The sequence below is a fragment of the Bos mutus genome, chromosome 15 (assembly GCF_027580195.1).
Source record: "Bos mutus isolate GX-2022 chromosome 15, NWIPB_WYAK_1.1, whole genome shotgun sequence".
Taxonomy (NCBI): Eukaryota; Metazoa; Chordata; class Mammalia; order Artiodactyla; family Bovidae; genus Bos; species Bos mutus.
This window is the reverse complement of record NC_091631.1, coordinates 79,494,156-79,518,305: the sequence shown is the minus strand read 5'-3', so window position 1 is coordinate 79,518,305 and position 24,150 is coordinate 79,494,156. Positions and strand designations below refer to the sequence as shown.

Here is a 24,150-nt window from a genome sequence, read left to right as displayed (position 1 = left end):
AGAGCTTGGCAATGCCCTAGAGCCCTAAAACCAGAGTTCTTGGACCACCATTATCTAAGCCTCTCAAGGTTTGGTGATCCTATAGTCCTAGGGCCAGATGACTGAAGTAATTTCTTATAGAGAGCCACTTTGTTAAATAACTGTGCATCATCTTTTAAAGCAATTAAGCCTATAGAATATATAATTTACAAATTAAAAAAATCACTTTCATTAACTTTTTAGGAATTTTATACAAACACACAATACAGCAAAAGTATAATTTTTGTCCAATATAGTGAAAGACAGGGATGTGTGGCATGCTACAGTCCATGGGATGGCAAACAGTAGGACACAACTTAGTGACTGAACAATAACAATAATTCCCAATGACGCAATACCTTCAATTCCACTCAGATACATTTTAAAACACAATGTGAAAATCACTGGTTTTTGTAGAGAAGACATAAAAGTCAAAACCTGAAGAGCAAAAATTCTTGTCAGTCCCTATGGTAGCAAGATATTCTTATGAATTTTTATATCAACTATTAATATAAATATTAATATTCCCCAAGTATATAATTCCAGACAATCAAACACTGTGATAACAAATAGGTCCACAAGTAAGGTCTTAGTCTCCTCTTCAAAAAGAGGAAAAAAATTAAAAATGTGATTGCATTAATCTGCATTGCAGAGTATAAAATTTGCAGACCTACTTTCGGCAGCAACAAAAAAACAATGATAATTCCTCACTATTTATAATAGAGTCTTGAACACTGCACACATTGAGAGCATTTCCCCAAGGAACTATCCAGATAATGATGAAACAAATTATAATTAAAATTATAGAAACGTCTCAGGAGTAAGGGAAGTTAAGGAGGATGAATCAGAAGAATGTCTTCTGATAACATTAGTGACCAATATCCTTAATATCATGATATAATCTCTCCCATCTTCACATGGTATAATATCTGCCTCAGGAAAACACCTTGCACCTCAGGAAAGCATTCTTGGTTTGCATTATAAAATGTTCCTCAGTAACTTTCTTTTCTATTGTGCTTTAGTTCTAGTAATCATTATCTTTCAGGCCAAACACAGCAATGCACATTTTATGCATCTCATGGCTGTTGAAGAGATCCCGGGTGCCTCAAAAGTACAGATCACATGGAAACATCCAGGGAGAATGAGTACAAGTAGAGGTCATTGGTGGAGAAGTTGATTGTAGTAGAACAATTTATCAGTGCACTGAGGCTCTTTTGGGAGTCAGTAGAGCATCAACTTCAATGTCAGTCAGATCAGAAATAACATCGTAAGTCTGCACCATAGTCAACTACCTGTCTTTGGAAAAGTAAGGATTTTCAGTTCCAAAGCTTATGTGTAGAAAAAGGAAACTGCTGTCTCACAGTGAGGTGTGGGGATCACAGATAACATTGGGAAATTCTTAGTACAATGCCTGTCTCTGATGAAGCCGTCAAAAAATTTAAATGACCTGTGTAGTTTCACCTATTAACAGTTCACAAGTACAGTCTCACCACCTATTTGTGATTGTGATCAGTATTATCTCTGTGTTGAAGGGTAAAAAAAAGCATATGTAAAATAATTCTGAGGTTCAATTTTTCCACAAAGTATAGATAGTAGGGGCTTCCCTTGTGGCTCAGATGGAAAAGAGTCTGCCTACAATGCAGGAGACTCATGTTTGATCCCTGGGTCCTGAAGACCCTCTGGAGAAAGGAATGGCTATCCACTCCAGTATTGTTGGTGCTCCCCTAGTGGCTCAGACATTAAAGATAGCTAGCAGATTAAAAACTCTGAATGGAAAACAAAATTGCTCATAAACTCTGATTTGTACTACCTCAACTTTGCTGGAAAATCATGCACAGAATAATACTCAGGCAAAGCTTTCCTCTGTATTCTTCAGTGCCCAAGGACCCCAGACTCCTTAGTTCCTTCTCACCTTTTATGAAGAAATAGCATCAGGCAAACTCATTGGCCCACATTATTATAACTTAACCTGCACTCCCTAGAGAAAAATGAAATTTAAAATAAGAAAGCATTGTGTGTGTGTGTATATGGTGTGTGTTAAAGCAGGAGAGAGCAAGGAAGAGAGTGAAGGTTAAATACATTTTATACTACAGATGCTTAACTATAACAAAGTTGATAGATATATAAATAAATGTATGAATGAGATCCATTTTTTAAAAGTATGTTACAAAACCATCCTGAATTTCCTGTAAATGGCAAAATTGCTTGAAATTCACAGAAAGAATCCAGATTTTGGGGAAATTATGAACCAGTAGTGATCTTGGAGATCAGATACTACATCCTAAAAATTAACTAGATGAATGACACAAAATGAGTGGTTCAAGGTCACACACAAATTAGTTTGAATATTGGAAGCTAAAACCAGGAACATGACATAACCAATGACCTTGACATTATCATTCTTCATGCAACACTGAAACAACTCTGAAAAGAGTATAGAAAGTGGTTCACTTTTGGGAAAAAAAAAAAAAAAAAAAGAGAGTAACATAGATTACCCAAATCCATTTGCCAAATTCACTTGCTAAATTCAGACTTAAATTGAAGTAGTGAAAATCACTAGACTATTTAGGTATGACCTAAGTCAAATCCCTTACAATCATACAGGGGAAGTGACAAATAGAGTCAAGGACTAGATATGATAGACACGGTGCCTGAAGAACTATGGACAGAGGTTCGTGATACAGTACAGGAGACAGGGATCAAGAAGATACCCAAGAAAAAGAAGTGCAAAAAGGCAAAATGGTTGTCTGACAAGGCCTTACAAAGAGCTGAGAAAAGAAGAGAAACAAAAAGGCAAAGGAGAAAAGGAAAGATATGCCCATTTGATGCAGAGTTTCAGAGAAAATAGCAAGGAGAGATAAGAAAGGTTTCCTCAGTGATCACTGCAAAGAAATAGAGAAAAACAATAGAATGGGAAAGATTAGAGATCTCTTCAAGAAAATTAGAGATACCAAGGGAACATTTCATGAAAAGATGGGCTCAATAAAGGACAGAAATTATATGAACCTGACAGAAGCAGAAGATATTAAGAAGACATGGCAAGAATACAGAGAAGAACTATACTTAAAAGATTTTCATGACCCAGATAATCATGATGGAGTGATCGCTCACCTAGAGCCAGACTTCCTGGAATGTGAAGTCAAGTGGGCCTTAGGAAGCATCACTATGAACAAAGCTAGTGGAGGCAACGGAATTCTGGTTGAGCTACTTCAAATCCTCAAAGATAATGCTGTGAAAGTGCTGCACTCAATATACCAGCAAATTTGGAAAACTCAGCAGTGGCCACAGGACTGGAAGTCAGTTTCATTCCAATCCCAAAGAAAGGCAATGTCAAAGAATGTTCAAACTACCACACAATTGCACTCCTCTCACACACTAGCAAAGTAATGCTCAAAATCCTCCAAGCCAGGATTCAACAGTATGTGAATCTTGTACTTCCATATGTTCAACCTGGATTTAGAAAAGGCAGAGGATTAGGAGATCAAATTGCTGACATCCACTGGATCATTAAAAAAGCAAGAGAGTTCCAGAATAAAAAAAAAAAAAAAAACATCTACTTCTGCTTTCTTGACTACAGCAATGTCTTTGACTGTGTGGATGACAATAAATTGTGGACAATTCTGAAAGAGATGGGAATACCAGACCACCTGACCTGCCTCTTGAGAAATCTGTATGCAGATCAGAAAGAAATAGTTAGAACTGGACATGGAATAACAGACTGGTTCCAAATACGAAAAGAAGTACATCAAGGCTGTATATTGTCACGCTGCTTATTTAACTTCTATGCAGAGTACATCATGAGAAATGCTGGGCTGGATGAAGCACAAGCTGGAATCAAGTTTATTTGGAGAAATATCAATAACTTCAGATATGCAGTAGACACCACCCTTATGGCAGAAAGTGAAAAAGAACTAAAGAGCCTCTTGATGAAAGTGAAAGAGGAGAGTGAAAAAGTTGGCTTAAAGCTCAACATTCAGAAAACTAAGATCATGGTATCTGGTCCCATTGCTTCATGGCAAATAGATGGGGAAACAATGGCTGACTTTATTTTGGGGGGTGTCCAAAATCACTGCAGATGGTGATTGCAGCCACGAAATTAAATGACACTTACTCCTTGGAAGGAAAGTTATGACCAACCTAGACAGCATATTAAAAAGCAGACATTACTTTGCCGAGAAAGGTCCATCTAGTCAAGGTTATGGTTTTTCCAGTAGTCATGTATGGATTTGAGAATTGGGCTATTAGGAAAGCTGACTACTGAAGAACTGATGGTTTTGGATGTAGTGTCAGGAAAGACTTTGAGAGTCCCTTGGACTGCAAGGAGATCCAACCAGTACATCCTAAAGGAAATTGGTCCTGAATATTTATTGGAAGGAATTATGCTGAAGCTGAAACTCCAATACTTAGGCCACCTGATGAGAAGAACTAACTCATTGGAAAAGACCCTTAAGCTGGGAAAGATTGAAGTAGAGAAGAGAAGAGGACAAAAGAGGATAAGATGATTGGATGGCATCACCAACTCAATGGACATGAGTTTGAGTGGACTCTGGGAATTGGTGATGGACAGGGAGGCCTGGCATGCAGCAGTCCATGGGATCGCAAAGAATCACACACGACTGAGTGACTGAACTGAACTGAGGAGAATTTACTTGTGAAAACATGAGCTATGAAGTCAGCTTGTGGAATTCTCATTCTGGCTTTAGCAATTTTGATCCAAGCACTCTGGACAATATTTCTTAACATTTCTGGGCTTCATGATTTTTTTGTCTACTCAAAATGGATTCCTTATATGGATAGGGTTATTTTGAGGATTATACAGTAGAAATATGCAATACAGAAAATATTGTTCTACATACATGTCTGTCTGTATGTGTGTATGCTTAGTTATTTCTGACACTTTGTACACCAATAGACTGGCTAGTTCTTAGTAATCATAGCTATTAGTCATTAAGTAAAGAATCCTAGACAATGGCATTCAATATATTTCAATTTCCTTATCATCCACCTAAATGATTTAATGAATTTTATAAGTAACAGTACCTAAAATAGTAAATATCCACACTTTTCTTGTCATTGGTATTTCCTTTTTCTATCTTGTCATTTATGAATCATAAGTTTAGTTTTGGTAATGCACATGATTGTCTAAATAAAAAAGCAGAATTTTTATGGTTATAAATAAATAAATGTATAATATAGAAGTCTACATATCTATTAAAAAAGAGCCATCTTTGGAAAGAATATCAATTTCATGGCTCTTCTGAATAATGCAGGCAGAATTTATATTATTTGTCAATTGATACATTTCCCTAAGAGATTACACATATAGGTGAGTATTAAGTAACTACTTTGTTAGATAGTATTTTGCACTAAATGAATTCTCTGGATAAATAACAACTGGGTACAATGCAGATTTGCCATGGGACCCAACTGCTTTTCTAGTGATTTTCTTTTTTAGTTCATTGTCAATATTTTTCTTCATAGGTTGGGAAGTCCACATCATAATATTGATATCTGCCATCGATACTCATACCATATTCTGTTACCTGTAATATTTGCTTAATCCAATTTAATGCAGTTTCTTCCAAACAATTATCATATCTTTGTGCCACAACCTATTACCATCTTACTTTGGGTTATGGGTTGAATAGTTTTTTTAATATCCATATATCAAAATCTTGACTCCCAATACTTCTGAATACGACTGAATCTGTAGATATAGTTTTTAAATAGGATATTAAGTTGTAATGAGTTCAGATGAGTGCATCCTAACCCAAGATGACTGGTGTCATATTTAAGCAAGGAGATTAGGGCACAAAAGTACACACAGGAAAGACTGTGACAGACACGAGGTGATGGCCATCTATAAGGCAGACAGAAGTTTCAGCATGAAACCAACCCTACTAATGCTTTGATCTTGAGTTAGTATCCTCCAAACTGGAAAGAAATCAGTCTCCTTTGTTTAAGCCACCCAGGCTGTGGTACTTAATTATAGCAGCCCTTGCAAACTAATATGCTCTGCCTTCTGTTGACAAAGAGACTGCTTTCATATTCAAAGGAAATTTAGTTTCTTTGAAGAGTATCATTTTTAATATATTTTAAACCATTATAGTACACATTCAAAATGTGCACAAAACATAAATTTCCATGGGGTCACAGAGTCAGACATGACTAAGCATGTGCAGGTATTAATTCAGTTCATGAGGGCAAAGCAAAGCCTCCATGACCTAATCACTTCCCTAAAGCCCTCACATCTAAATAGCAATTGTTCTTTTATTACTTTAAGTGTAGAAATCAAATTGCCAGCATTCACTGAATCACAGAGAAAGCAAAAATGTTCTAAAAAATAAAAAAAAAAATCTACTTCTGCTTCACTGATTACACTAAAACCTTTGACTGTGTGGATCACAACAAACTGTAGAGAAACTTAAAGAGATGGGAGTACCAGACCACCTTAGCTGTCTTCTGAGAAACTTGTATGTTGGTCAAGAAGCAACAGTTAAAACTGGACATGGAATAACAGACTGGTTCAAAATTGGGAAAGGAGTATGTCAAGGCTATATGTTGTCAACCTGTTCATTTAACATATGCAGAATACATCGTAAAAAATGCTGAGCTGAATGAATAAAAAGCTGGAATCAAGATTGCTAGAAGAACTATCAACAACCTCAGATATGCAGATAATACCTCTCTAATGTCAGAAAGTGAAGAGGAACTAAAGAGGATTAGGGTGAAAGAAGAGATTGAAAAAGCTGGCTTGAAACTCATTATTCAAAACTCTAAGATCAGTCACATTGTTCATGCGTGTTCACTTACTTCAGTCATGTCCTACGCTTTGTGACCCCATGGACTGTAACATGCCAGACTTCTCTGTCTATGGGGATTCTCCTGGCAAGAATACTGGAGTAGATTGCCATGCCCTTCTCCAGGAGATCTTCCTTACCCAGGGATCAAACCAGAATATTTTGTATCCTTTATGTCTCCTGCATTTCTAGGCAGGTACTTTACTACTAGTGCTACATGGGATGTCCTATCACTTCATGGCCAATAGAAGGGGAAAAATTGGAAGCAGTGACAGATTATATTTTCTTGGGCTCCAAAATCACTGTGGATGGTGACTGAAGCCATGAACTTAAAAGAGGCTTTCTCCTTGGAAAGAAAGTTATGGCAAATCTAGATAGCATATTAAAAAGCAGAGACATCACTTGGCTGACAGAGGGTGGTTTTTTTCTGTTGTTGTTGTTTGTTTGTTTTTTTAGTAGCCATGTATGGATGTGAGAATTGGACCGTAAAGAAGGCTGAGCACTCAAGAACTGATGCTTTCAAATTGTGGTGCTGGAGAAGACTCTTGAGAGTCTTTTGGACTGCAATGAGATCAAATCAGTCAATCCTAGAGGAAATCAACCCTGAATATTCACTGAGAGGACTGTTGCTAAAGCTGAAACTCCAACTGGCCACTCATCACCAACTCATCACCAGCTTAACAGACATGAATTTGAGCAAACTCCAGGAGATAGTGAAAGACAAGGAAGCCTGGTCTGCTGCTATCCATGGGGGTCACAAAGAGTCAGACATGACTGAGTGGCTGAACAGCAACAGCATAGTATCCATTTAGGTACATGACTGTACCTAAACTTATGTATTCTTCTTATTTTTGAAAAATGTCTAGAGTGCTTCCTGATGTGGCTATTACAAAATGCATTCTTGCTCCTGTCTCTATATGAATATATCCGTGCACTTCTGCTTGATAAAATTTTGGATAGAATTGCTGATTTACAGATGAGGTATATAGTCTGCTTAAACTGGCAAATAGTTTCACAAACTGGTTATATTAATTACATTCCCATTAGCACTATTTAAGTAGTTTTGTTTCATGGTCTCACCAATATTAATATTACAAGGTGTTTATCAAATTTTTTTGTATGCTAGGTTTGTGTGTAGGTACAAATATTTTATAGTTCTAATTTTCATTTCTCTAATTTCCATTGAAATTGAAGATATGTCACATATTACTCAGTTTTTTGAATATATCTTTGTTGAGAACATTTCCATGATTTGCTTTTCTTTTTTTCATTCATTTCCATGAATTAATTGGGTAATATTCTAACATTCTATAATGAATTAGACTTAAATCACATTAATATTTCCAGCTCTGTCACTTAATACCTGTAATCTGTGGCAGTTGTTTAATGGTTCTTTGTTTCAGGTTCTCCCAAGTACAAATCTGAGACAGTAACATCACCTGTCTCAGTTGTTTCAATGGCCATTGACATAATATCTGTAAATATCTGGGGGAAAAGATCTGTAAAATATGTGCTGATTATTGTTTGGCATATAAGCAACACTATACATGGATTGTCTATTAATCTGCCTTCTAATGTTTTTGCAAACTATACTCTATGTTTGGTCTTTCACTAGTATCACTTGTTATTCTAACATCCACACTAAGCTTAATAAATTCTGAAGTCATCCAATGTTTTTTTCTTTGGCTTTAAAAATGCAGAATAAAAACCATTTTAGCTACCATTTCTTCCTCTCTCTTTATAATTTGTTTCTTTTCAGTAAGTTAGTTCTGTCTTTTGAACTACCCAAATTTATACTGTTGTTCCATATGATCTGTATTTATGTATATTTAGTCACAAGTTTGTTCTCATTGATGGATTTTATTTTCTTTGTGTTAAGTGTTAATCCCTCAGTCATGTCTGACTCTTTGTGACCCTATGGACTGTAGCTTGCCAGGCTCTTCTGTCCATGGAATTCTCCAGGAAAGAATACTGGAGTGGGTTGCCATTTTTTCTCCAGGGGATTTTCCCAACCCAAGGATTGAACCTGGGTCTCCTACATTATAAGCAGATTCTTTACCTTCTGAGTTACCAGGGAAGCTCTTGTTTTCCTTGTACTCCATCCTAATTGAAAAGTTTCTTCACAAGTTCTAGTTGTCCACTTTATTCTTTATAGTCCCATGGCTTTAGTATTAACCTTTATTTCTTTCAAATATTAAATGTATAATTTGCATAATATAAATTCAATATCTGAAGTTAACAGTATCCTTCCTTTTTTTTTTTTTTTCTATTTTTCTGGAAATTTGCATGAACAAGGACTTTATCTATGGAAGTTCCTTCATGTGTGAGTGGTTGATAGTTCATTTCTGTATTTATGGTTTTCCAGTCCCACAAAGCTTATTTTAAAGTAGGAACACCTTAAATTCACTTTAAATGAATTTGACAGCTCATTAAAACACTGTAAATCTAAACCCAAAATGACAAAAAAAATTGATGTATTATTTTTTGGATTTTCAGTAAAAATTATTTTTAACTTGTCCATTCATCAAAACCTAAGTAAATTACTTTGATTTTGTTGTTACTGCTGTTATTGTTGACTCTATACCTCTGTTGAAGTTATAGGCCTACAACAATCTTAATTTCATGAGAGACGTCTATTCTAGCTCCTTGCTTTTTGTGAACCTTATCACTGGCCTCTCATATTCCATTAAATAATTATACTTAAAGACCGAGTTACCTTTAGATGACCTATTGGTCTCAGCATGTATAAAACACAAGTCTACATGATTGGCAGAGGTGGTGCTGGACTGGACTATCTCTCATCACTTTGAGATTTGAATTGCAGTATCTTTGTCTCTAAACAGGAAAAATAATTTCAGTTCCACGGGGTTTCCATTGAAAATAAGTATTTTCTACTCTTAATATTCTGTGAAATAAAGTGAGATAAGGTAAAGGACTGTGTGGTTTGCAAATTGGTATTCAAATGTGAAGTATTACTATTATTATATTATATATAGTATAACATGGAATTATTCTATATTATTATAGCTGTGTTTTAAGCAATATGGATTGACATAATAGTTTTAGACACATGTATTATCAAGAAAGCTGAGCACTGAAGAATTTATGCTTTTGAACTGTGGTGTTGGAGAAGATGCTTGAGAGTCCCTTGGACTACAAGGGATCAAACTAATCAATCCTAAGAAAATCAGTCCTTAATATTCATTGGAAGGACTGATGTTGAAGCTGAAACTCCAATACTTTGGCCACCTAATGAGAAGAACTGTCTCACTGGAAAAGACCTTGATTCTGGGAAGACTGAAGACAGGAGGGGAAGGGGATGACAGAGGATAAGACGGTTGGATGGCATTACTGACTCCATGGACATGAGTTGTTTGTGCAAGCTCCTGGAGTTGGTGATTGACAGGGAAGCCCGTGCTGAGGTCCATGGAGTTGCAAAGAGTCGGACATGACTGAGCGAGTGAACTGAACTGATTATCAAGTCATTTTTTATCTCTTTATGTGTTTGTGTTAGTTGCTCAGTTGTGTCCAACTCCTTGTGATCCCATAGACTGTACCTCACCAGGGTCCTCTGTCTGTGAAATTCTCCAGGCAAAATACTGGAGTGGGTTTCCATTTTATTATCCAGGGCTCCTGTAGGAGAAAGTAGAATTGGCTGTTTCAAGTCCAAGGGAACTATGTATATCTATGTATATTTCTTTACATAGACCTTTAGGTAGCACTGAATTTGACCAATTAATCTTGCCCCCCACCCCCTCAACAAAAGTCTCAAGGTTAAAAAAAAAAAAAAAGCCAGAGGTAGATCCTGGGACAAAAGTGTGATTTGCTGAGGACCATGTCTCTTGTGCTTCAGGCTAAAGAGAGTGCTGATGGAAGCAGGGTATGGAACTGAGCTGACGGGTAAGTATAAAGGAGTGAGACATACTGCTGACTGAATGATTTCGTGGAGGCTCAAAAAAGGTCACAGCAAGATAAACTGCAATGGCTCATTGATTATTTCAAAAAACACATTCTAGCCCTCCACTTTTCCTCAAAGGTGGAAAATAAATCTCACCTGTGAGGGTACCCTCTGAACACCAGGAAGATAGAAATCATCCTTATCACCAGAGTTAGAGAAGTCAAGTTAAGAAAACTGTAAACCAACTGCGACTTTTTCATTAGATCACAACCCCAAGCACAAGTCCCTTTATTTTGTAAAATCTTCACAAATAATTGTCTTTGTCTGGAACTGACACATAAACAACTTCGTTTTGTCACTTTGGGTATTTCTTTCTATGAGACTTCTGTACATATGAGTTTTTTTGTTTGTTTTTTTTTTTCTCCTCTTTATGTATCTGTGTAAACTTATTTATAGACCAGTCAAAAGAACTCAAACAAGGTAAGGAGGAATGTTTCCCCTCTTTGAAAGTTCAAGTGTTTGTTTTCAGTGGTAAGGAAGGCATGCTTATGTAGTAAGTTCAGTTCAGTTGAGTCACTCAGTCATGTCCGACTCTTTGCGACCCCATGAATCACAGCATGCCAGGCCTCCCTGTCCATTACCAACTCCCAGAGCTCACTCAAACTCATGTCCATCGAGTCGGTGATGCCATCCAGCCATCTCATCCTCTATCGTCCCCTTATCCTCCTGCTCCCAATCACACCTAGTATCAGAGTCTTTCTCAATGAGTCAACACTTCTCATGAGGTGGCCAAAGTACTGGAGTTTCAGCTTTAGCATCAGTCCTTCCAATGAACACCCAGGACTGATCTCCTTTAGAATGGACTGGTTGGATCTCCTTGCAGTCCAAGGGACTCTCAAGAGTCTTCTCCAACACCACAGTTCAAAAGCATCAATTCTTTGGCACTCAGCTTTCTTCACAGTCCAACTCTCACATCCATACATGACCACTGGAAAAACCATAGCCTTGACTAGTTGGACCTTTGTTGGCAAAGTAATGTCTCTGCTTTTCAATATGCTATCTAGGTTGGTCATAACTTTCCTTCCAAGGAGTGTCTTTAATTTCATGGCTGCAACCACCATCTGCAGGTCAGATGTTCTGGTATTCCTATCTCTTTCAGAATTTTCCACAGTTTATTGTGATCCACACAGTCAAAGGCTTTGGCATAGTCAATAAAGCAGAAATAGATGTTTTTTTTTTTTTTTTCTGGAACTCTCTTGCTTTTTGCATGATCCAACAGATGTTGGCAATTTGATCTCTGGTTCCTCTGCCTTTTCTAAACCCAGCTTGAACATCTGGAAGTTCACAGTTCATGTACTGCTGAAGCCAGGCTTGCAGAATTTTGAGCATTACTTTCTAGTGTGTGAGATGAATGCAATTGTGTGATAGCTTGAGCATTCTTTGGCACTGCCTTTCTTTGGGATTGGAATTAAAACTGACCTTTTCCAGTGCTGTGGCCACTGCTGGGTTTTCCAAATTTGCTGGCATATTGAGTGCAGCACTTTCGCAGCATCATCTTTCAGGATTTGGAATAGCTCAACTGAAATTCCATCACCTCCACTAGCTTTGTTCATAGTGATACTTCCTAAGGCCCACTTGACTTCACATTCCAGGATGATAGTCATCCTGGGGCTCTAGGTGAGTGATCACACCATCGTGATTATCTTGGTCGTGAAGATCTTTTTTGTACAGTTCTTCTGTGTATTCTTTCCACCTCTTCTTAATATCTTCTGCTTCTGTTAGGTCCATACCATACAATTTTTTGAAAGTTATCAGCTACATTTTTTGACAAATCACCCCATTAAGAGATAGTCTAAAACAATGACCAATTCCTTCCCCCCCCAAAAAAAAAACAGTATTCCAGCATTAATATTTTTTATTCTCCAAGATATAAATTAGCTTTTTGGCTGACATTGATTCCTCAATGTATAAGTTCTTAATTTTGGGTCTGGGCAGGCAAAGTCTTCTCAGAGAACTCAAAATTTCTGTCTATTGACATGGAATGTCAAATACACTTTAGTAAGATTTTCTCCATGTAAATTTCCCCCATCTCCTTAAGGAAAGGATATGTATTTGGACACATTACTGAACTAAGCAATAGGAGGAAGTTATTGTCTATAGAAAATAAAAATTCTTAAAAGCAGTAACATTGAATTTATTTATTAATAAAAAGCAGTTTCCTGATGAACAATTCTTTAATAAAAGCTTCTTTCACATCCTTGCTCCTCAGACTGTAGATCACGGGATTCAACATGAGGATCACTGTGGTATAAAACACAGCCACCATTTTCCCCTGCTGCACAGAGTCTTCTGAAGGGGGTCTAAGGTACATGAAGAAAAGAGTTGTATAGCAGACAGTGACAGCTCTCAGATGGAGCCACAGGTGGAGAAGCTTTGCACCTGCCTTCTGTCGAATGAATCCTCAATGTGGCAGGAAAAATGTAGATGTAAGAAATGAGGATGATGAAGAAAGAACAAGTGAAGTTAAAACCAGCCACAACAAACATGGACAACTCTTTATTATAGGTGTTGGAACAAGCCAGCTTAATCAGTGGTGGGTCAGCACAGTAGAAGTGATTAATTTCATTGCGACCACAAAAGGCTAGGTTGTAGGTCCACATGGTTTCCATAAGGCCAGTGAGAGATCCATATACATAAGACACCATGATGAGGGACGTGCACACACTTTTAGACGTTCTGCTGCCATGAAGCAAGGGGTTGCAAATGTCCATGTACTGATCAAAGGCCATGACAGCCAGGATGTAGATCCCTACATGGACCAAGGCAATAAAAAAGCAGCACTGAACCATGCAAGCTGTATAAGAAATGGTTTTCCGCTCTGATAAGAAAATTCCCAACATCTCTGGAGTCACATTGGAAGAGAAACACAGATCCACGAAGGATAAGTGGCTCAGGAAAAAGTACATGGGGGTGTGGAGGCAGGCATTGACCCTGATGAGGACAATTATGCCAAGATTTCCTGCCACTGTGACCATATAAATGGTGAAAAACAGCACAAAGAAGATAATCTGCAATTCCTGGGTACCAGATAGTCCAAGGAGAATTAACTCAGTCATTAATGTGAAGTTCTTCTCATAATTTCCTCCATGAGATATTGACTTTTACATTTATATTAGATTACAATAAAGTGGAAAAATTGATATTACTATGTCACTAATGGCTTTTTCACCAATTTCTTTTCTTTCTCTTTCTTTTTTATTACTGTTTTTCAACTCTTGTTCATTCTCAGTAAGCACAATCTCAACATGGCAATGAAATCTTATGTTATTCAAAGCATCTCTTTCATTTTTGACATGCCTCCCCCCCTTTTTTTATTTCCTTATTTTTCATTTCCCTTCTAATTGTGCTTCTCGTACTTTTTTCTTTATCTACTCTCTCCTTTTCTTTCTCTGCCTTGACCTCTTTGTTTGAAAAATATGCTTTATGGGCATCAGTTCAGTTCAGTTGCTCAGTCGTGTCCAAATCTTTGCGACTCCATGAATCGCAGCACGCCAGGCCTCCCTGTCCATCACCAACTCCCAGAGTTCACTCAGACTCATGCCCATCGATTCAGTGATGCCATCCAGCCATCTCATCCTCTATCATCCCCTTCTCCTCCTGCCCCCAATCCCTCCCAGCATCAGAATCTTTTCCAATGAGTCAACTCTTCGCATGAGGTGGCCGAAGTACTGGAGTTTCAGCTTTAGCATAATTCCCTCCAAAGAAATCCCAGGGCTGATCTCCTTCAGAATGGACTGGTTGGATCTCCTTGCAGTCTAAGGGACCCTCAAGACTCTTCTCCAACACCAGAGTTGAAAAGCATCAATTCTTCAGTGCTCAGCTTTCTTCACAGTCAACTCTCACATCCATACATGACCACTGGATAAACCATAGTCTTGACTAGACAGAACTTTGTTGGCAAAGTAATGTCTCTGCTTTTCAATATTCTATCTAAGTTGGTCATAACTTTTCTTCCAAGGTGTAAGCGTCTTTTAATTTCATGGCTGCAGTCACCATCTGCAGTAATTTTTCAGCCCCCCAAAATAAAATCTGACACTGTTTCCCCATCTATTTCCCATGAAGTGATGGGACCATGCCACGATCTTCGTTTTCTGAATTTTGAGCTTTAAACCAACTTTTTCACTCTCTTCTTTCATTTTCATCAAGAGGCTTTTTAGTTCCTCTTCACTTTCTGCCATAAAGATGGTGTCATCTGCATATCTGAGGTTATTGATATTTTTCCCAGCAATCCTGATTCCAGCTTGTGCTTCTTCCAGCCCAGAGTTTCTCATGATGCACTCTGCATAGAAGTTAAATAAGCAGGGTGACAATATACAGCCTTGATGTACTCCTTTTCCTATTCGGAACCAGTCTGCTGTTCCATGTCCAGTTCTAACTGTTGCTTCCTGACCTGCATATAGGTTTCTCAAGAAGCAGGTCAGGTGGTCTGGTATTCCCATCTCTTGAAGAATTTTCCACAGTTTATTGTGATCCACACAGTCAAAGGCTTTGGCATAGTCAATAAAGCAGAAATAGATGTTTTTCTGGAACTCTCTTGCTTTTTTGATGATCCAGCAGATGTTGGCAATTTGATTTCTGGTTCCTCTGCCTTTTCTAAAACCAGCTTGAACATCTGGAAGTTCATGGTTCACGTATTGCTGAAGCCTGGCTTGGCAGAATTTTGAGCATTACTTTACTAGCGTCTGAGATGAGTGCAATTGTGCAGTAGTTTGAGCATTCTTTGGTATTGCCTTTCTTTGAGATTGGAATGAAAACTGATCTTTTCCAGTCCTGTGGCATAGTCATCCTCAAATATTACAGTCAGGTTTGTTTATATCTAATTATATAAACATGTGAGAAAGAGATTAGAAAGAGAAAAGAGTATGATATCAGAGAACAATATTTTCCCAAATGACCTAATTCATTTTGGATAATTTTCACCTAATCAATTCCTTACTGGAGAATACAAAATAATTAAATTGGGCAAGTTTTATGCTTTGCAACTTTTTCAGACTCAATAGAATAAGGATTTTTTAGGTGAATAACAAATTTTCCTTCACTTTTTCAAACATAAATACATAATTATATTCTGGCAGTTGACAAGGTTTTAAATTCTCCATCCATTAATCTTCCATTAGGTTATTTTATAGAGAATTTCCCACTGTATGGAGTTGGCAGTGATAAAAATCTTCAGTTCCTGGTCTCACTTCTGGTTTCAGTGTGAAATCTGAGGGCCAAGATTCTTTGTTCAAAGAGGAATATGCAGAAATCAAACTCTCATCCCTGGATATCTTACATGAGTCACTGATTTAAGGTGGTCACCGTAATGCAGTATACATTTCCATTAAATAGATTGCAGTGTGCTTTAAAGGCCAGACTGATCCTGCAAAGGAAGACTGACTCTATGAAGTCTGAGCTGACAGGTCTCCAGACTCCTTGGGTTTTTTCTTTATGCCTGGCTTTCTGGCTACACATTGATTGCAACACTACATGTGTTTCCAAAACAGTTTATTTTTGCTTGAGAAAGCTATAGTTGACTTCTGTTTTGGCAAGAAATAAAAATAAATAAATAAATACTCAAACTAATAATAACTAAAATATGTGTTTGCTTTTCTATGTAGACTTCATCTATATTCACTAAATGTCTGCACTTTTATGTTCATTGACATTTATTTTTTTCCATATAGTTATTTATAAATCATAGGTCTAATTTTGGTATCATACATGATTGCACAAATAAGAAAGTTTTGATAGTTATAAATACTTGTAGAATAAAGAAATCTACCTATGGGGGAAGAGCTGTCTTAAGAAAGAATATCAATGACTCTTCTGAGGAATGATTAAGGCACAATTTATGTCATTTGTAGGTTGATACCATTTTCCTAAGAGATTGCACAAACAAATGAGGGTGAAATAATTACTTTTTAAGATAATTATTTTTCAATACATGAGTTCTCTGGAGAAATAACAGTTGGGCACAATGCAGATTTACCATGCGACCCAACCTTCAGTCTCAATATTTTTTTCTTACATGGGGAAGTCTACACCATAGTGTTGATGTCTACCATGGATGCTCATACTACATTATATTTGCCATAATAGCTTAATGCAATCTCTTCCACACCATTATTGTAACTTTGTGTCACAATGTGTTACCACCTTACTTAGTCTTATGGGTTGAATTGTGTTCCTTTAAATGGCAATACACTCCAGTATTCTTGCCTTGAGAATCCTATGGATAGAGGAGTCCATGTGGCCACAAAGAGTCAGACACGACTGAGTGATTAATACACACACACACACACACACATAATCCATATCAGACTTCTCTTGTGGCTGAGGTGGTAAAGAATCCGCCTGCAGTGTGGGAGACCTGGGTTCAACTCCTGGGTTGGCAAGATCCCCTGGAAAAGGTAAAGGCTACCCACTCCAGTATTCTAGCCTGTAGAATTCCATGGACTGTATAGTCCATTGAATGGACTGAGCGACTTTCATTTCACTTCATAATCCATATATCAAAATCTCTGCTTTCAGTACTTCAGAATATGAATTAATTTGGAGATAGTGCCTTTAAAGAGGAAATTAAAGTGTAATAAGTTCGTATGAGTTGGTTTAAACCAAAGATGACTGCTGTTTTTATTATAAAAAAAAAAAAAAAGGAGATCAGTACACAAACTCACAGAGGATAGAGTACTTACAGACACAGGGAAATTACAGCCATCTACAAGGCAGAGAGAGGCTTCAGAATGAAACCAACTCTACTGACACTTTGATCTTGAATTCGTAGCCTCCAAACTGGGAGGAAATCCATCTCTCTAGTTTAAGCCAACCAGTGTGTGGTACTTGGTTATGGCAGTCCTATAAAATCAACATGCTCTGTGTTCTACAGACAAATAAAATGCGTTGATATTGGATTGAAGCTTTTTTTTTTTTTCTTTGAAGACTAGTATCATTTTTATATATTTTTACTATTTATAGTGAAGGTTAACACACACATACAAAATGTGCACAACACAAACATGTACAGCTTAATGAATTTTTAACACAGTAAACAAACTTATAAAAGACCCAAGTTCTAAAGCAAGGAGAAGATTAACACTACTTCAGATCCACGTCTCACCTCCTTTCTCAGTTACTGTCCCTCAAGTCAGCTGCATCTTCACTTTTATTGGGCTTCCCTGGTCATTCAGATGGTAAAGAATCTGCCTGCAATGTGGGAGACCCGGGTTCAATCCTTAAGTCAGAAGATCCCCTGGAGAAGGAACTGGCAACCCACTCCACCATTCTTGCCTGGAGGATTCACGGACAGAAGAGTCTGGCTGGCTACAGTCCAGAAAGTCGGACATGATTGAAGAGACTTAGCATGCACACATACAAATAACCAATTCATATGTGTTTTTTTTTTTTAAAGTGTATCCCTAGATGAAAGCAAAAAACTACACATCTTGGTGGGGAATAAAAAAGGTCTGGGAAGGAGACTCATTTGCCAGACTAACAATGGTGGCCACTCCTGTAGTCACTGTCTACCTTGGGTAAAATAAATCATTGTTCTTCACAGAGTTCTTGTCTCTCAGAAACATAACAAATAATGGCAAAGTCTTACACCCTTCTTGTCACTACTCAGGTTTGACAGTATTTATGGTTCCTATCTATAACAAATTAATCCTACATATGTTAGCAAAGCATTTCCATCCCACCTCATGTGATCCTGTGTACTATTTCTCAATTTTCTATCCATGATTGGTGCCCCAGGCATGATCAAGTTATTCTCCTTCCATCAATTGCCTCTTATTGCCTCTTTCTTTAGAAAATGCCTTTGCACCCATCTTCTACCTTTTTAAATTATACTCAGTTTCCAAAGCCTATCCCTATCCTGAAAATCTTAGCCAGAATTAATATTTTATTTCTCTTCATAAAACATTTTTATAAAAAAAAATTCATCAACTGTTTCCCTTATCCTAGGAAGTTGTATGGTAACTAAATGTGAATTTTATTCATAAATAAACATGGCAGTGGGTGTCCATTTAATCATTTTTAAAACCTATGTTTTCTACCTTTGACAAACTTTAATTACTTGTGTTGAGCTAAGTTAACACATGACCATTAATATATTTTTATCAGATATATTATCATATAATTTCTTAAAAAAAAATCTCTATCAGTTGAGGTGTGAAATAAAAGGAAACTTTCCCTCAACATAGTCTTGCCTAGCTAAAGCAAACTTCTATTAAGGTTGTTAAATAGAGAAAGTCTTCTAGGAAAAGTCCATTTTATTATAATAGAGTTCTCAACCCAAAATCATCAAAATAAACAATAATTTAAAATATACTAAAAAAAATTTTAAAAAAATAAAAAATAAAATATACTGTAAGGAAAGATATCTTAAAAATTAAGGCAGAAATAAATGCAAAAGAAACAAAAGAGACCATACCAAAAATCAACAAAGCCAAAAGCTGGTTCTTTGACAGGAAAAATAAAATTGACAAACCATTAGCCAGACTCATCAAGAAACAAAGGGAGAAAAATCAAATCAATAAAATTAGAAATGAAAATGGAGAGATCACGACAGACAACACAGAAATACAAAGGATCATAAGAGACTACTATCAGCAATTATATGCCAATAAAATGGACAATATGGAAGAAATGGACAAATTTTTAGAAAAGTACTTTTCAAAACTGAACCAGGAAGAAATAGAAAATCTTAACAGACCCATCACAAGCACAGAAATTGAAACTGTAATCAGAAATCTTCCAGCAAATAAAAGCCCAGGTCCAGATGGCTTCACAGCTGAATTCTACCAAAAATTTAGAGAAGAGCTGACATCTATCATACTCAAACTCTTCCAGAAAATTGCAGAGGAAGGTAAACTTCAAAACTCATTCCACAAGGCCACCATCACCTTAATACCAAAACCTGACAAACATGCCACAAAAAAAAGAAAACTACAGGCCAATATCACTGATGAACATAGATGCAAAAATCCTTAACAAAATTCTAGCAATCAGAATCCAACATCACATTAAAAAGATCATACACCATGACCAAGTGGGTTTTATCCCAGGGATGCGAGGATTCTTCAATATCCACAAATCAATCAATGTAATACACCACATTAACAAATTGAAAAATAAAAGCCATATGATTATCTCAATAGATGCAGAGAAAGCCTTTGATAAAATTCAACATCCATTTATGATAAAAACTCTCCAGAAAGCAGGAATAGAAGGAACATACTGCAACATAATAAAAGCTATATATGACAAACCCACAGCAAACATTATCCTCAATGGTGAAAAATTGAAAGCATTTCCTCTAAAGTCAGGAACAAGGTAAGGGTGCCCACTCTAACCACTACTATTCAATATAGTTTTGGAAGTTTTGGCCACAGCAATCAGAACAGAAAAAGAAATAAAAGGAATCCAAATTGGAAAAGAAGAAATAAAACTCACTGTTTGCAGATGACATGATCCTCTACATAGAAACCCTAAATATTCCACCAGAAAATTACTATAACTAATCAACAAATATAGTAAAGTTGCAGGATATAAAATCAACACACAGAAATCCCTTGCATTCCTATACACTAATAATGAGAAAATAGAAAGAGAAATTAAGCAAACAATTCCATTCACCATTGCAACGAAAAGAATAAAGTACTTAGGAATATATCTACCTAAAGAAACTAAAGACCTATATATAGAAAACTATAAAACACTGGTTAAAGAAATCAAAGAAGACACTAATAGATGGAGAAATATATCATGTTCATGGATTGGAAGAATCAGTATAGTGAAAATGAGTATACTACCCAAAGCAATCTATAGATTCAATGCAATCCCTATCAAGCTACCAACAGTATTCTTCACAGAGCTAGAACAAATAATTTCAAAATTTGTATGGAAATACAAAAAACCTCCAATAGCCAAAGCAATCTTGAGAAAGAAGACTGGAACTGGAGGAATCAACTTGCCTGACTTCAGGCTCTACTACAAAGCCACAGCCATCAAGACAGTATGGTACTGGCACAAAGACAGAAATATAGATCAATGGAACAAAATAGAAAGCCCAGAGATAAACCCAAGAATGTAGAGGCAAGAATATACAGTGGAGAAAAGACAATCTCTTTAAAAAGTGGTGCTGGGAAATCTGGTCAACCACTTGTAAAAGAATGAAACTAGAACACTTTCTAACACCATACACAAAAATAAACTCAAAATGGATTAAAGATCTAAACATAAGACCAGAAAATATAAAACTCTTAGAGGAGAACATAGGCAAAACACTCTCCGACCTACATCACAGCAGGATCCTCTATGACCCACCTCCCAGAATACTGGAAATAAAAGCAAAAATAAACAAATGGGATCTAATTAAAATCAAAAGCTTCTGCCAACAAAAGAAACTATAAGCAAGGTAAAAAGACAGCCTTCAGAATGGGAGAGAATAATAGCAAATGAAGCAACTGAAAAACAACTAATCTCAAAAATATACAAGCAACTCCTGCAGCTCAATTCCAGAAAAATAAACAACCCAATCAAAAAATGGGCCAAAGAACTAAATAGACATTTCTCCAAAGAAGACATACAGGTGGCTAACAAATACATGAAAAGATGCTCGACATCAATCATTATCAGAGAAATGCAAATCAAAACCACAATGTGGTACCATTTCACGCCAGTCAGAATGGCTGCAATCCAAAAGTCTACAAGCAATAAACGCTGGAGAGGGTGTGGAGAAAAGGGAACCCTCTCACACTATTGGTGGGAATGCAAACTAGTACAGCCACTATGGAGAACAGTGTGGAGATTCCTTAGAAAACTGGAAATAGAACTGCCATACGACCCAGCAATCCCACTGCTGGGCATACACACCAAGGAAACCAGAATTGAAAAAGACACGTGTACCCCAATGTTCATTGCAGCACTGTTTATAATAGCCAGAACATGTAAGCAACCTAGCTGTCCATCAGCAGATGAATGGATAAGAAAGCTGTGGTACATATACACAATGGAGTATTACTTAGCCATTAAAAAGAATACATTTGAATCAGTTCCAATGAGGTGGATGAAACTGGAGCCTATTATACAGAGTGAAGTAAGTCAGAAAGAAAAACACCAATACAATATACTAACACATATATATGGAATTTAGAAAGATGGTAATGACAACTCTGTATGCGAGACAGCAAAAAAGACACAGATGTATAGAACAGTCTTTTGGACTCTGTGGGAGAGGGAGGGACATATGATTTGGGGGAATGGCATTAAAACATGTAGAATATCATATAAGAAACAAATCACCAGTCCAGGTTGGATGAGGGATACAGGAAGCTTGGGCCTGGTGCACTGGGATGACCCAGAGGGATGGTATGGGGAGGGAGGTGGGAGGGGGGTGCAGGATGGGGAACACGTGTACACCTGTGGCATGTTGATGTATGGCAAAACCAATACAATATTGTAAAGTAAAAAAAAATTAATTAATTAAAAATAATAAAAAATAAACAATCATATTAATAGCAAAAAAATAAAAATAAATAAAATGTACTGTAATTTCCAAATCAATGACTAATTTTACATGCATTCTGATTTTCTAAGTTCAATAATGAGTGTCATATTATTTCTTTAAAACTCAGAAAAATTTTTTCAACAATTAATTTTCCATTGAACATCTACTTGTAGAATGTGAGATGAGTTTTATTTTATTTATTTATTTTTTGATGGTGATTTTTAAGTAAGGAATCAAGGATTCAGAGCCAAGGATTTTAAGTAAGTCACTGAAATAAATATTACTTGGCTCTAGATTGAATATTCTTAAAACATATAATATTTATTCTATTATTCAAATAAAACAAAAAATCATGTTTACAATATCCCATAGTAAAAGATAATCAAATATGACCCGTTCAAATTTTTCAGGTAGTGATTCTTCATCCTTATGGATAAAGAGTAATATGTAGTAATTCAAATGTGGTATTCCTTATATTCTTACTTTCTATATATTTGGCAGCTCAAATGAAGAATCACAAACATGTAGGAGAGACACTACTTCAATTTTGCTTTGCATTCTTCCAAGGAAGTACCGTATTCATAAGAGGATTACAAAGCAGGGATATTTTTCTGGCTTGCAAAGATTAAAAAGATGAAAAATTCATTTGTAAAAATGTAAAGTTTTGAGATTACCATATACTCTTAATCATATTTTGGAGTTCCAATATGATCTATGATAAATAACAATTTCATTTGATCTTAGTAGTTACAAAGTGGCAAGACACCATAATGTTGCTCCATATCACCAGCTCTGCAGAAAACAACTGTGATGTAGTATACAAATCTATGCAAAACCTCATGTATAGGCAATGGTAGCCACAAGTGTACATTTTGGACTTAACGACATGAAGAGTACATGAAACTACATGAAAAGTAGGTAATCATATGGATGTAATGATCATAGAGAGCAGCAGGAATGAAATCTTGAGTTATCAGGAATGTAATCATATTATACTCTTCAAATAAGTTGGACAAGAAAATGACTTTTTTAAACAAAATATTAACCAGAATGTGTGAGATTGGCAGATTGGCAAAGTGGCAGTACGAGGGTGTGAATCTTAAAGTTAGGTCTAAGTTTTCAACAAGAAAGAGAATACAGGGAAATAGTAATAAGATGAAGAAGACAAGTTGCAAAGCTGAACAACTGGTCAGTTTCAGGAGGCTAAAATCCTTCTTCTTGTCTGATTTATTCTGAACATTTCCAGTTGAATTCTCCTGTTTAAGGAAACAAAAACAGATTTATTACACATGAATAAATTATATACATTTATGATACCATCAGTATGTTGACATCGTGTCTAATTCTCTTCACATTATAAGACTTGCAATTTCCACTTTGTAAAAGTTGTCTATATGTCTATCTATCCATCTATCTATCTTCTATCTATCACATACCTATGTTTTAGGGAATACTGACTATGTACCAGGCTAAGTAGTAGAGAAATAACTGCTTTCAAATGTTATATCTGGCCTTAAGATGTTTATTTAAAAGGATTTCTTGGTGGCTTAAATGGTAAGGAGTCTGCCTGCAATGTGGGAGACCCAGGTTTGATCCCTGGGTTAGGAAGATCCCCTGGAGAAGGAAATGGCCACCCACTCCAGTACTCTTGCCTGAAAAATTCCATGGACAGAGGAACCTGGCAGGCTACAGTCCATGGGGTTGCAAAGAGTCAGACACAACTGAGCGATTTCACTTTTCAATTTTTTTTAAGGTGTTTATAGTATCATGGGAAACATTGGTTTAAATTAAATAACCAAATCTATAAGGGTATTATATCTAAACAGTACTAAATGTAATAATGGAAAAATAACACTATGAGGAGTAAGAGTCTCAAACAACTGAGT

The 24,150-nt window shown here is 36.5% G+C and overlaps 1 protein-coding gene across 1 annotated transcript; it reads right to left on the bottom strand.

The window, feature by feature from the left end:
- Nucleotides 1-12,910: 12,910 nt before the first annotated feature.
- LOC102269770 (olfactory receptor 5M8-like) lies at nucleotides 12,911-20,224 on the bottom strand. Its single transcript, XM_070383124.1, is given in 3 exon segments — nucleotides 12,911-13,130; nucleotides 13,132-13,858; nucleotides 20,209-20,224. Coding segments are annotated over 3 exon segments (963 nt in total).
- Between the last annotated feature and the right edge of the window lie 3,926 nt (nucleotides 20,225-24,150).